The 14,189-nt window shown below is 44.3% G+C and overlaps 2 protein-coding genes across 2 annotated transcripts; one reads left to right on the top strand and one right to left on the bottom strand.

Annotated features, from left to right (window-relative positions):
* Window positions 1–1,411: 1,411 nt before the first annotated feature.
* LOC128936172 (uncharacterized) lies at window positions 1,412–2,164 on the top strand. The gene has a single exon (XM_054274922.1). It carries the CDS (start codon window positions 1,412–1,414, stop codon window positions 2,162–2,164), a length of 753 nt encoding a protein of 250 aa, XP_054130897.1.
* A 2,606-nt stretch (window positions 2,165–4,770) lies between these two features.
* IFT52 (intraflagellar transport 52) lies at window positions 4,771–14,000 on the bottom strand. The gene is made up of 13 exons (XM_054274501.1): window positions 13,790–14,000; window positions 12,858–12,945; window positions 12,470–12,599; window positions 11,523–11,598; window positions 11,365–11,436; window positions 10,901–11,027; window positions 10,231–10,317; window positions 9,875–9,943; window positions 9,002–9,156; window positions 7,517–7,604; window positions 6,277–6,385; window positions 5,639–5,784; window positions 4,771–5,062 (listed from the first exon to the last, which is right to left on the bottom strand). The coding sequence occupies exons 1-13, from the start codon at window positions 13,906–13,908 to the stop codon at window positions 5,015–5,017; spliced, it is 1,314 nt and encodes a 437-aa protein (XP_054130476.1). The 5' UTR covers window positions 13,909–14,000; the 3' UTR covers window positions 4,771–5,014.
* Window positions 14,001–14,189: the final 189 nt, after the last annotated feature.

The following is a 14,189-nucleotide window of genomic DNA, read 5'->3' as shown; positions in this document are numbered from 1 at the left end:
CATCTCGCCCTACACTGAGCCGGGACACACCGCATCCACCCCTGAAGCCCTGCATCCACCCTTATACCGAGCTGGGACTCCCGGCATCTATCCCTGATACCCCGCATCCATCCCTACACCGAGCGCGGTCACCCCACATCCACCCCTACACCGAGCCCTAACACCCCACATCCATGCTTACACCGGGCCAGGACATCCCATATCCAGCCCTGACACCAAGCAGGGACACAGGGCAGGAACATCGCACATGTTACAGAACCACAGAATGCTCCAAGCTGGAAGAGACCCCCAAAGATCATCAAAGTCTAACTCCTGGCCCTGCCCAGGGCAGCCATAACAAGACAACCCTGCACCTGAGAGCATTGCCCTAATATTCCAACATATACTGTCTGTATCAATGCGAGGTCTGTACAGGTGTATACTCCTAACCAGCAGTTCACAAAACACAAGGCAAGACTTGAAGTGTCACCTTACTAAGGACCCACTAACAGGACAACCACAAGGCAGCCCTCAGAGTACCTCCTTCAATCAGCCATCACCCACTCTCACTGCCCCTGTGCTTAATAAACAGCAAACAGAAGCTCCTCCCACTCCCAAACTAGCTTAATTAGGAAATCAGCCTGTTAATTGATTACCAGAACTATAAAACTGCTGTAAGTAACACTAGTAGAGAAGGGTCAGGAACATCAAAGGGTCTTCACAGGAGCTGGAGGTACTATTTTTTCTGTTTTCTTATTCCTTCATTTATTTCCGAAATGCTAAAAAAAGCAGGGTTTAGTCTCTTAAAGGCTTTCCTTCTAGACGGGCTATACAGCCCCATTACAGTAAATTTAGGAGCTATTTATCACTGTTTAACATGCAGTCAGAGTTAAGCTGGGTTTAGAGTATAGCCATGCCCTTCCCTGGCCTACCCAGTCCTTCAGGAAGGAGCCGGAGATGAGGGTTGTTGTGTGTAGGACCTAAAGTAAGATGAGAGCTGACCCTCAACTTCTCCCATCCTAGCCAGAGCCTGGTTTTGGTGCCTCCTTCTCAAAGGGACTTAATTCTAGCTGGGGTGACTGGCCCTCTGACTGCAGGAGTCAGGATAAAATGCCTCTATTCCCTGTACCAAGCTAAGAGTAGTGATATCTAGGCTGAGGTGAAATAAAATACAACTTTAGGGAGGTTCCATGATAACCTTTGAGCAGCTAACAGGCTGTGGTGGAACTGTTTTACCCTAAAAGAGAGTGATAGGCTGGATGGTCTCCTACATGTCCCAGATCCTGCTCAGCTCCTTGCAAGATTGAGAGAGGATTTTGCCAAGAGTGGTCCTGCTACTGTAAGTCTGTAATCCATTGGTGAATTATACTGAGCAGTAACAGGTTTATCCTGATTTTTCTCCACAAGCCAGAGAGCTGCTGGATTCTGCACCATGCTGTCCACCCAGAGGCACAGTACCAGCATTCTGACCAGAAAGGAAATCCTGGAAAATGGGTTCTTGGCCAGCTCCTCTAGCCATAGCTATTCTTCTCCTGTTGTGAGCTATTACAGGGACTCTGGCAGTGCTTCCAAACACGACACCTGGGAGCTTCCTGTGGACTTGGACAATGCAGCAAGTGGCAGTTCTCTCTGTGTTGTCAAGCAGGCGGAGTCTCTGAGCAGCTGTGTGAAGACTGAGCTGCACAGCCTGACCCAGAGCATCTCTGACCTCAGTCTTGTCTGCTTCTGTAAGGCCCACCGTGGCCAGACCACCTTTGAGCTGTCTGGTTTGCCCTGTGAGCACCCCAGCAGAGATGGCTGCCTGATGAATGCGGCATCACAGAACACCTCGACGCCTTGCAAGAAAGACAAGCACTCCAAACCACTGGAGAGCCTGCTCTTCAAGAGCTCTGAGCTGCCTGGAGATGTCTCAGCACTTGGGAAAGTGCCAGCACCCAGGTGGGACATCTCAGCAATAAAATCCTTTATGGATACCAGCATGTCCCTCGATGTCAGCACTGAGGAGTTAAGCTTACTGGGATGCTCCAAACCAGACACATCACCCCTGGAGACCCCTGTGGTGATTCCTCTGGCTTGGCCTGGTGCCTTCAAGAAGCACTCCACGCTGATCCGCAGGTCTGCCACCCAGGAGAGCCAGCCGAGCGACCCGGATGCTGTCCCTGTGGTTCTGCACAATGCTCTGTGATGCTGCTGGATGCCTGCTCCCTCCTGCGAGGAGCAGGGACCCACGCTGCAGCACAGAAGACGGAGCCAGCGGCTTGAGTGGTGATGGCAGCAGCTGGTGACAAGCTAAATCCGCCCACCTGGGGCTGCCGAGTCGGCACTGGTGATGGGGAACGTTTGGGCTGGTGATGGCACACCCGAGAGCCGCAGCCTTGCTGGCTCCTCCTCCCCGATCCCTCTGTTTTGTATGAGCACAATAAAGATACAAACAAACTTCTCTCTGCTGGTGGTCTCTGACTCTCGCTGCCCTCCCACCTGAACACCCAGGGCTGGTACAGCCCCACAGGGCGCAGCCCGGTGCAGAATCCTCCTAGCCGGCCGTGCCCGAACCCTCGCCCCGCCCGCCCCCGTTACCTGGCGGAGGGCTCGGGGCGGGTCCCGGCGGAGGAGGGGCAGCGGGACGCGGCTGCAGCCCCGGGGCCGTGGCTGCGGGGCCGGCGCTGCCCGCCGGGAGCGCGGGGGGGCTGCGGATCCCTCTCCGGTGCACCGGGAAAGCACAACCGGGGAGCGGCCCCCGGGCACGCCCGGCCGGGCACCCGCCTGCCTCATGCACGGTGACACTGCTTGTCCCGGCCACCGCGCAAGGGGTGGGAAGGAAAGGAGCCCAGGCCATCGCACCCACCCATTTGAGATTTTTCACACTCTCCCGTTAGATCTCGCCCCATTCACACAATCCTGATTTTCCTCTCCTGTCCCTGCTTACAGCAAAAGGAGGAGGAACTTGTTAAAACCGCTTTTCAGGATATTTACGGTTTGCTGAATAACCAGTGTACTGTCCCCCTCCTTTTTAGGGGTAATCAGTTATGCTGCATGAGAGGACAGAGAAAAAAAGAGAAAGCAGCAAGAGTTGCTTGTAACCAACTTTTATCAATCACAGCAATAATTTTATTAATATATAAACTCCTTCATTAGCTATGTGCCCAAGCTGCTCCCTCTGGCCTCACCTCACCTCTTGAAAGCACTCACCTACTTGTACTCCTTCGAAATTCTGTCAGTCAGCCATAAATTTTACATGTATCACACTCCCCCGACTAAAGTGTTTCTAGTTACAAAGTAAGTTTAAATACTTCCAGAGGGCCAAAGGCACAGCTCTGAAAGAGAGGTATGAGCTACATGTATCCCACGCTAGCAAAAAACCATAAATTCAGTGAAAAAAATTGTTCTTCAGCTGTCAGAGAGGCCTCGGAGACACCGAGAAAACAGGGAGCTGCTTGTATCCCCTGGCTGCTCACATGGCTTCTTTTAAACCATGTTACAACATCAGGAACAGGTGACAAAACAACTTGAAACAGGGCTGGGAAACAGAAGTTATTTACAGTTTGAAGTATAAACACCCCAGAGTACAAACCAGAGCTAAAATTAGCAAGAGGAGCACTCAGGGGCTTGGTTCAGCTGCAGCCTGTGCTGGCTGACTGATTGCTATTGATACTGCACAGGAGAAGAGATGAAGCTTGTTGTGTAAATCTGGAGCTGGAATGTACAAAGTGCTCTGGGTGACAGACACAGCCATGGCCTTAAAGGAAAACAGAGGAATAAATGAAAAATTTCCAACGTGCTGCTGTGAAAGGGGAATGGCTGCAGTGGAGGAAGAGATACAAGCACTTCTGCTAACATTATATTAGCACATCTCAACTGATCAGGAGATTTGGGGCACTCCTTTAGAAAAGCTTGTGGCAAGATGCTATGTGAAGCATGAAGAAATGTAAAATAGAAGATATTTGGGGAGAATAAAAAGATGAACAGATTTTTTGCAGAATTTTACAAACCATGGCAGAGCAAGGTAAAGCACAGAAGTCATGGAAGGCCTGAGTGGGGGAAGAATTTAACAATTTGAGTGTAGACTGACAGCCAAAAGAGTCTTTAAAATGCAATTTCACCATGTTAATATAAAAAAATATCCTTGCAATAGAGGTGTGGTGTTGATGATGCTGACAAATCTTTTCTTCTCACCACTGATCTCCTTGACTCTATTTTTGCTGTGCATTGAGCTTCAACATTTCATGGTCAATGAATTTAACCTGGATTTTCACTCCTGTGCATTCCTGAACTCACTACCTCAGGGAGTGAGCCAGATATCAAATAAATGGAAGTAAAAATATTCATGAGTTTCTGTGCAGTATCACAGTTTCTTAATAATGATCCATTAAATCTTAAGGTTTTCATCCATGTGCTGTCCTCTCTTTTTAAAATTCTGTCTGCTAAAGTTCCAGTCTGCTATAAGGCAGCAATTGCAACAATGTCATTATTGCTTAATTTCAAATCCTCCCCTCCCTTGGAAGAAATGTTTTCTTTCTACAGTAACAAACTCACCTCTCCTTAGTTCTCTTTGGCAAAGAGACAAAAGGAGGCTGCCTCAGGGTGATAAATGTATTTTCAGCAGCTCCTGTTAAAATTATGGCTCTATTTTTTTGACCTCAGCTCACAAACCAAAATAACAACCCTTCTCACAGTGTAATTAAGGATTTCATGTACACCAGGAGAACCAACAGAAAGACTTAACTACAGGAAAACAAATGCTGGAGCCAGAAAGAAGGACCCCAAACACATTCTCTTGGTATATTATTTTTTAATATATTAAAAAATTACAGTTTCAATAAAGAAGTAGAAAAATAAGAAATTCTTTGGAAAGTGCTTGTAAAATACAAGCAGTTCCCCAGAAGGCATTAATTATCTGAACTACCATACATAAATGATCCAAGCATCCGGTGAACTACTGAGACAGTCCCAATCAATACACTGAGAAGAGAGACTTTAAAAATGGAAAAATATACTTTCCCTAAAAGGTCTATCTCAAACTGGGGAAAGCCAGGTCTCAGGTACTGTTCTGGAATCCAGCTTCACTTGGGTCAGTATCATGTTCCTTAAGTAAGAGAAGAGGAAGGAAAAAAAAAGAAGAAATAAGAGTTTTAATAACAGGGTAGAACTGTAAGATTTTTGATTTAAATAGATTACATGTGAAACAGGCAATTCATGTTAGCACAAACTGCAGCTCTGCCATTATGCTCCAAACACACTTTGAAGCATTAAATTTGCTATGAAGAATTCTTTCAGCACAGCTGCATTTCAGTGCAGCCCCTGAGGAGCAATGCTGGTCACCTCTGCACTGCAGCACTGGCCAGAGCTGTGAACATCCTGAGGACTCCCTGCTCTCACTCAGGCACCAGCAATGAACTGGATTTAGCTGCAATTACAACCCACACTTGTATGTACTAATCCCCCAATTAAAATAAATGAGAGACTTAATAAATTGAGCAGTACATGTTTTATGGAGATTAACAGCCATAAGTACTCTGGATCACACTTCACTGCTCTCATTTATTCCACAGCTAATGTCTTACATCACCTCTTGCCTGTGACAAGTGTAGCTGCTACAATGACACACCACCCTCACTGCTGCTACAACCAACTACTCACTGGTAATTGTTATTAAAAATACCTGATTCAGTTTCTTAAACTCAACCACTTGGAAGAAGATGTGCTCCAGGATATATTTGGCATCTTGCTTGTCCTTTGGGAGTTCACTGGTCACTCCCAGGATGTCGCCGCATTTCCGCACGTAGAACTCCAGGTCATCGTCAGTGCCTGAACAAGCACCCAGGGAAGAAGGCAGGTGAGTGTCACACATCTGGAACAGCTGGCCAAAAACCTGCTCTGAATCTCCATTTGCTGTTGGCATCCTGGGAGGTTCAGTCCCATCACTAAGCTCAGTGGACTAGCCATGATGTATTCCTGCATCCTACCTGCTCATCTTTATGTGTTTAGAATAATCTTAACATTTTAACTTCAAAGCATAAAAAGGATGTGAAATTTATCAGCCAGAATGCACAAAGCAATTTATGCACAATATAGGAAAGAGCAGGCAGAAACATGATAAAATGTCATGTAACAGACAAAATATAATTTCATGGTACATAAAGTCGCACTATTAATTTCCAAAGCCTTTCAATTTCTTAGATCAGGATAAAAGCAGTAGATTTTCCAAATAAGGTCCATGCATTAGAATTAAATATGATAATTTTCCCCTGAAAAAAATGGACTTTTATTTTAAATGTGCAAACAATCTGCTCCACTTACATTTGTTTGTGATCTCTGCAAGACGTGCTTTCTCTGAGGAAAAAGTTTCATCCAAGTCAAACAGCTCCAGAGCAGGAGGAGGCAATTCTTTGAAAGCAGGTGGAAAAACCTTGGAGAGAAACAGCAGCATGGTTGATTGCCACATATTTTTCTTATAGTTTATAGATCTCTAAGACAACAGTTTTGACCTTATATTGGACTTGAAGAAACACTTTAAAAAGTCAAAAGCAACTCCAACTGAACCAAGGGGCCCCATTTGAAAATCCCATTTTTATGTTGTAAAAATAACTGAACATTCCAAAAGAATTTAGCCACATGTATGCCAGAATCATCACCCAGCATCCCAACTAGACTTTTTACTTGCAGTTTCAGTTTTGCTCCATGAGACCCAGGTGATGGCTGAGAGCTGAGGAACTAAATTAGCCCTAACACCTCACTCTGAAAACATACTGACATCAATTCTGGTCAGAGAATTTCTGTTTCATGCAGGCACCATTTATGTCACAAGCTGAACTTGGGTTTTTAAAAAGCAGTGAAGGAGACACCACTTTCAGTTGCACTCCTGAAGCTCTAAAGGATCCCAGTGATGCTTTCTCAGTGGCCAGGGTAAAGCAGGGTGGAACAATGGTGGCAAAATTCAGATACTCAGAGATTCCTGCCTTCTGAAATGAGTTTGACGCCCCCATAGCTCACGTTGTTGCTGTCAGCCCAAACATTGCTGGTTAAAGTTTGATCAGCTCCTGCTGTAAAAGAGCAATGCTCCACTTTCTGCTTCCCCTGAGGATCTGGGAGATGGAGGCAGAGCAGGACAGACTGGCTCCTCCCTGGCAACAGGCACTGCAGAACCTTCACCAGCACAGCTTTCTCAAATACCACATCCTGTTTTCACTGGGAAGGCTGAGCCAGGACTGGGAGCAGCTACTCATCAAAGGCTCACCACACAAGGATTCTGTTTTGGTACCACACACTATATTTTGAAGCTCTTTTAATAAATTAGAAGTGTAAATGAGTGCTCTTTCCTAAAAGATAGTCCCTGCAGTGTAGTCAGCTCCCAAGTGATTATTGCTACAGCATTTCTCACTACTTCTTTTACAGAACCATGGAAATGACATACAGAGACTCTGCATGAAACAAATGAAATAGAAACTCATTAAGGTTGGAACAGACATCCAAGATTATCAAGTCCAACTTTCATGGAGAAGAGTTCTCCCTGTAATATACAAGCAAGAAAATTACTCACAGCTGGCTGGAGCACAGGTAGTGGAGTCTCAAATTCAGGCTGAATGAGTTGGAGGGGTTCATGTTTCATATTCAGCTCTTCATAAGCTCTGCAGCACAGAAAAATTCCAAGTATGAGGAAAAAAGTGATATCACATCTATTTCCACAGCAGGCTATAGAGATGAATTTTTGTGAACACATCAGCATCAAAGTTTTGCAATGTAACAGCACAAAAAAATGAGATGTCAATTTTATAAGGACCTCAGAAAACTACAGATCAGTAATAAATAACTTCTACAGTAAGAAAATTACAGTTGTGACAGGGGAAGATAATGATAGGTGAATATATAAGGTGACTAAAAAAATCACAGCTCAATTCTACAATTGACTTTTAGCAGGATGAACAGAGACGAAGGAAAAGTGATCCAGCACAAAACAAGCAGAACTGGGATTTCAGAAAAGTTTATAAAGAAGTCAATAACCAAAAGTTATTTTTTAAAAAAGTATTTGTTATGGGGTCAGAAGGGAGATCCTGTGTATTCACAACTAGTGAAAATATAAGAAATACAGAGTAAGAAGAAAAGGTGTCCCCAGCAGAGTGGAGTTTATGGAATCTGTGTTAAGCTCCACTACTCAAAGTGTTCAGACATGATCTGGGTAACAGGGGAGTTTTGATGGACAAAACTGAGAGTGACAAAAACTGGTGAAACTGAGCAGCTGATAAACCTCAAAACACAATTATTGGGAAATGCAAAGGTGACTGAAATGCAGCTTCCAGTAAATGCCAAGTAATTCAAAAGTGGAAAAACGAGCAGTTCTCAGTTATCACTCCAGAAAGTGCCCAACTTCACTGCAGACATTTCTCAAAATATCAAATCAATGAATCTCATGTAGTCAGAAAAAAAAGGAGAAAAGAAGGCCAGAAACTACACCTAAGACAAGAAGCAAGAGAAAACATCATTGCCACATTGTACAAATCTATTTTCTGGTATATCCATATTCAAAATGCTCAGTCTTTCCTGCTCTTAAGGAGACAGAGTTTAAGCATAAACAAAAAATGCCAAACTGTCGCAGACATTTTTTCATAGAAATCCTTTCTTTGGGACTTGTTCATCTTCTGGGAAGCTCAGGCCCCAGAAAGAGAATGTAAACAATGATTATCAGCTGCTGTGAAATAAAATAGGATGCACCTGTGATTGGTTCATGTTCCATGTGTACATTAAGGGCCAATCACAGGGCAAGCTCTCTGGAACACAGTGACAGAGAACTCTCTTGTTTTTAGATTCTTTTCTATGTTCTTAGGTTAGCAGCCTCTGCAACTTCTCTCCTTATTCTTTTTAGTATAGTTATAATGTATTATATATCATATATCAATAAATCCAGCCTTCTGATCATCAAACAAGATTCTCATCCTTCTCTCACCCTGGAGACCTTCATCAGGTCGCTGTAATACAGAACACCAAATGGAATAAATAAATAAGTAATAAGAAAATTACAGCTGCTGACTTGATAACTGAAGGGAGGGCAGTTGTGTCCAGCTGATAAAGGGATGTATCAAAGAGCTTTGTGAAGTCTCTGGGGTTCTCATCTCCTTCCTGCAGGCACACTCGCAGCTGCTCGGAGAGCGCGGCCGTGTCTGGGAGCACGGTGTAGTCTGAAATCTGAGCACACAGACACACACCCCTGGCATCAGTGGCCAACCCATTCCCATTGTCTCTTTCTACCTCATATCTCACCTAAAATCTCTCTTAGAAATAAATATTTCACTCTTTCTTTGTTTTCACTCTGGCCCTTTGCAGTGCAGTTCACTAGATCACTAACTATACCAATTCTTCTCTCAGCTGTAAAGCTACACAACACATGGGTGTTTCATTTGGATTTCTGTTCATTTTTTAAAACAGACAGCTTACTAATCAACTGTGCAAACTGCTGGTTTTTATGCACACTGAGTATACAATTTAATCACAAAAAATATTTCCAAATAAAAACAGCATTTGTATACAACTAAAACTGACACACAAGTTGATCCCTGCTCACATACAGAAAATCTGCCTTTCCTTCCTGCACATTCCTCTTGTCTCAGGGCTCAGAGGGAAGTGCAAACTCATCACACTGCAGAAGTCCATCCCATAAACATGGGCAAATTGGAAAGAGACTTTCACAAATTATATCTGATGATGAATAGCAATCTAAGGCTGAGTGGTACCATTAATTTTTACACCTGAGCCATCTGTCTACTCAATCCTAGACCACAAATAAAGGTCCTGCAACAACAGCAGCACCCATCCTGCTGTTAACCACTCTGTGATAAACACAGGGTGTGCCAAGACCAGTGCTGATCCCACTGCTCTTTACCTCCTTGAGATGGAGCTCTCTTACCTCCGGGTCCTCCATATCCATCTGGTTTAAGTGGATATCTGATGTTGTGAGCCACTGGAAAAGCACATCCTGGGGAAGGGCAAACTCAATTACTTTCAGGAGGATCCAAGTAATCTCATACTATGCTTAAATATTCCTATAAATCTATTAAATAACATATCATGAAAAAAATAAAAATAAGATAATAAATCAAAGAATATCTCTTAGTATTGGCTGAGAATTCCCATACTGAATCATTTCATAGCTATCCTGCTCTAAACTGAAGCTGAGCCTGGAGTGATTTACAAATGTTGTGAAGACACAAAAAGGTGTTTTTACCTTTTTGAAAAAAAAAATTCCCAAAAACTCCAACTTACCATGATCTTGCCATTTTCTTCTTTATCTAAATACTGGTCACTGAACATGTGGGAAGATCCCAGGGCTGCCATCTTTCCACCTTTGCTCTACCAAGAAAGGATACAATATAGCAAAAATTCCTTCCAAATCACAGCTTTAGAGGCAATTGTTATTGCACTGCATTACTTGTCTACGTAGTATAAAACTGCATTGTCCACATAGCAAAAAACTGCATTAACTTGTTCACATTCATTAACAATATCAATCCTGTGCTTGTAACTCTTTATTATTAAATTTCTGAATTTATTTTTATAAATTAACAGGGCTGGATGAGTAAAATAATATATGAAAAATCTACTGGTTCCAAGGTGAGAACCTTGGAATTCAATATGCTGTACTTAGAGAGTTAGGGATAATCTTATTTAATAAATCATTAGTAAAACAGCAGAAAAACCTCAAAACTTTAAAGAATTAAAGACACCCACCAGTCAACCAAAAATATGGAATATTTGCTGACCACCTCATTAATTCTCCTCTGAGCCTCATGCAAAAATCAGGAGTCACTGGGCTCATCTGGAGTTTGCAGATGTATCAAAAACTGAGGTGGGTTTGTAAGTAGCCCCAAAAGATCCACTCACAATTTTTGTGTGGGGCAGGGGGAATGCAGGGAGGGCCCCAGGCAGCTCATACCTCATGCTGATAGAAAGCCAGGACAGGCCTGTTGAGTGGGAAGCAGACAGACCCTGTGGACAGGATTGCCACTGCTGGCTTCATCACATTCAGTGTGGCTCCAAAAGGATAAACAAAGGTGAGAGCTCTGCAGGAAATACAGGAATTCCATAAGCACCTGCATGCACCAGGCAGGCTGGGCAGATTCACAAAACTCAAACTGAAACCCATAGACCAAAGGCAAACAAGATCTGGTCATGAGAACAGTAATTCCTTTCCAAACCTATCCCTCCTGCTCCTTCAGAGGTTACCAAGCTCTACTAAACAGATTCTCCTTTCCATATATAACCTAAGAGGCACAAGAACATAAGAAATGCATTAGAAAACCTCACCATAAGCACAGAGTACTGCTGCTAATCCCAAACCTGCCAATTCTGAGGTGTTCTACACATTTTCACAGCAGTTTCCTCAGAGAAAACACTTACTGTGAGTCATGGCCCCTTCCATCTTCATCTGCTGTCTCCAGCACTGTTTTCTTTGCAGCTTCACTGATTCCCCTACAAGATATTGACAAACAAACCTTACTGAAAACAATCCAGTTTACAAGAGTTTACTGTGAAGATTCCATACCCCAAATACTCACCTGTTCAAAACTCCATCAGAGATTAGTGCTTCTTTTGGGTGGTGGTACTTGTAATACACATTTCGTACTACAGCATCTTGAAAAAAGAAAAAAATATAGAAATTGACATCTTGGCTGATCAGTGTGTTAGATTTAGCAAAGAAAAATTAGTTTAGTTCTTGGATTCCCTGGCTGTTTGCTTTTACACCACAAATCTGTCATGCTTTTAACATCACAATACTGAAATCAGCCTTCACTACTGTTTCCTTTTGGACAGAATAGGTTTAGGATAGAAATATGTTTGCAAATTCAAAAAAAACCCAGAAAGTTAAGCACTTCATCTTCTGCAAAGCAAAAGAGGCAAAAAGATGACCCAGTTAAAACAGCCTGGATCAACTTTTACAACTCTGTTTTTTTATACATCTTCCAAACACTTGATGAATTGAGTCCTATTGATGCAAAAAAAGGCATAGTGTAGAAAAGCCACCAAAGACCCCAAATATTTTATGTACATTGACACACACTTGCCTTGGGTTGTTGGGGTTTTTTACCACATTGGCAGCACAAAACTAATGAGTGATATATTTTATTGGTCTGCTAAAGAAAAGTGCCACTTCTTATTCAGCGTGAGCATTAAATGATTCAATCCTTTAAAACGTGTGGAAAATGTTCTAAATTAATGGCTTTTTAACCAAGAAATTTCCCTAAAATTATTTTTTTTAGTAAATTAAAACTAACAACTACACAAAGGAATGGAAATGGCCAAGTTGCCCGTGCACTCTGTCCATGGAAAGCCTTTGCTGTGCTTCATATTACCTTGTCATGTGCATGCAGATTTAAAGAAAAAAAATCTTTTAGATAAAAAGATCCTTTGTGAGAAAGATCTGCTTGGCTTGTATCCACAAAGGCTGAACCTGCTCTTTTCAATTTTCAAATTGATGACTAAAAGTAGCAGTGAGCCCCATTACCATTATTGAAAATGATCCCATATTCTTCTAACAAGAAGTTAATGTTTGTGCCATTCCGGGACTCTCCACCTTCTCTCAGCATCACCAGGATGGCCCCACCATCCTCCAGGAATTTCTTCAGAACAGAAAACTAGAAATCAACAAAGATCCAGAAAACAAACAAACATGAGAAGCTACACACAAAACTGCACGAAGTTATATTGAGATGAGGGGAGAGGAATTGTTTTGGCTGCTTGCATTTAACTTTGCCCTATAAGAAAAACATTCAAATTCCAATGTATATGAACTCATTTAAAGTAGCATTACAGCAAAGGCTTCTGTCTTGTTCTTTTCTACTTAAGCAAATTTTAAAACATTAATAACTTGAAAACAATTATTGACTTCTTACCTCATCAGCACTGAACTTCTCTCTTGGTCCTGCTGTAATCCACAATTTCACCCCAAACAGTCTCTCAGAAGTGATCTCATCTTTTAAGCTATGAATAGATTAATAAAGACACACATTATTCTTGGATACAGTCCTGAACCACAACCTTTTCCTCTTGTTTTTTTTATAAAGGACTTGCAAATGAACACAAAGCAAATCACTTCAGTCACTTCACATCCTTTTATCTGGGTTTAAAGTTGACAACTTGAGCAAAACTAACCCTTACAAATGCCAACCAGTTAAACAGCAATGCTCCTCTGACAAGGCACTGTGGCAGATCCAGAACTGCTGCAAGCTGTCACAGCTGCTATTAAACTTTGCACCTGAGGAGTTTACTGTTATTTTTCTTTTTCTGCTTTTTGCCCTGGCCACATTTCAAAGAATAAGATGAGGTGGAAGGGACCCACTGAGCCCATGGGACTGTCCCTGCACAGACACTCCGACAGCCCCACCCTGGGCATCCCTGGCAGCCTCGGGGCCGTGCCCATTCCCTGGGGAGCCTGGGCAGTGCCAGCACCCTCTGGGGATGAACCTTTCCCTGATATCCTCTCCTAAACAGCTCATGCCGTATTTTGCAGTGATCAGATAAACAGTACCATCTACAGACCCGCAAACCTGTACGAAGAGCTTAATCCTTACAACTCACACTCCATCTCCTACAGGTGAGCTGCAGCTCCCAAGAACCACGCGCAGCATCCCACAGGGGCAGAAGATGCAACAGGGCGCCATCAACGCGAGAGAGCGACCTCAGCTCACGACACACACCCCCAAAGGCCATTCGGGTGCCCACACACCCCCAAAGGCCACTGGGGTGCCCACAAACCCCCCAAGGCCACTCGGCTGCCCACACACGCCCGCCGGGGCCTCTCCGCGCCCCGAGAGCCGCCCCTCACCTCAGCACCTTCCAGCTGCCGCGCAGCCTCTTCCGCAGGGCCTTGTAGCCGCCGGCCGGCGTGAAGCTCTCGCCCTTGGAGGCGTTGAACACTATGGCATTGCGCGGGCCGCTCTCCATAGGCTCCTCCGGGGCTGCCGGAGGGCTCCGGGGAGCAGCGGGCAAGCGCCAGCGCCCCGGCCGCCCGCGGGTCCCCAACGAGCCCCCGCCGTGCCGCCGTCACCACGCGCGCCCTAGCAACGCTCCGGCCGGACGCATGCGCGGGGAGCGTTTCCCCCCCTCTCGAGTGCAGAGGTCGCCGCAATGGTTCGCTCCAGTCCCCGGCAGGGAAAGGGGCGGGGCGGTACCACTGCGGAGGGCGGGGGGGGTGACGGGGCGGGGACGGGGCGGTGCGCTCCCGC

This window comes from Melozone crissalis, unplaced genomic scaffold (genome assembly GCF_028551555.1).
Source record: "Melozone crissalis strain CALT ecotype California unplaced genomic scaffold, PUWL_Pcris_2 ptg000017l_1, whole genome shotgun sequence".
Lineage (NCBI taxonomy): Eukaryota > Metazoa > Chordata > Aves > Passeriformes > Passerellidae > Melozone > Melozone crissalis.
This window is presented reverse-complemented; position numbering and strand designations above follow the sequence as displayed.

Coding starts and splice junctions, on each gene's coding strand:
- LOC128936172 (XM_054274922.1), top strand. CDS start 1,412: ATGCTGTCCACCCAGAGGCACAGTACCAGCATTCTGACCAGAAAGGAA.
- IFT52 (XM_054274501.1), bottom strand. CDS start 13,908: ATGGAGAGCGGCCCGCGCAATGCCATAGTGTTCAACGCCTCCAAGGGC. Junction 11,028..11,364: donor GGAAGGGGCCATGACTCACA/GTAAGTGTTTTC, acceptor TATTTCCTGCAG/AGCTCTCACCTTTGTTTATC. Junction 6,386..7,516: donor TACCTGTGCTCCAGCCAGCT/GTGAGTAATTTT, acceptor TTTCTCTCCAAG/GTTTTTCCACCTGCTTTCAA.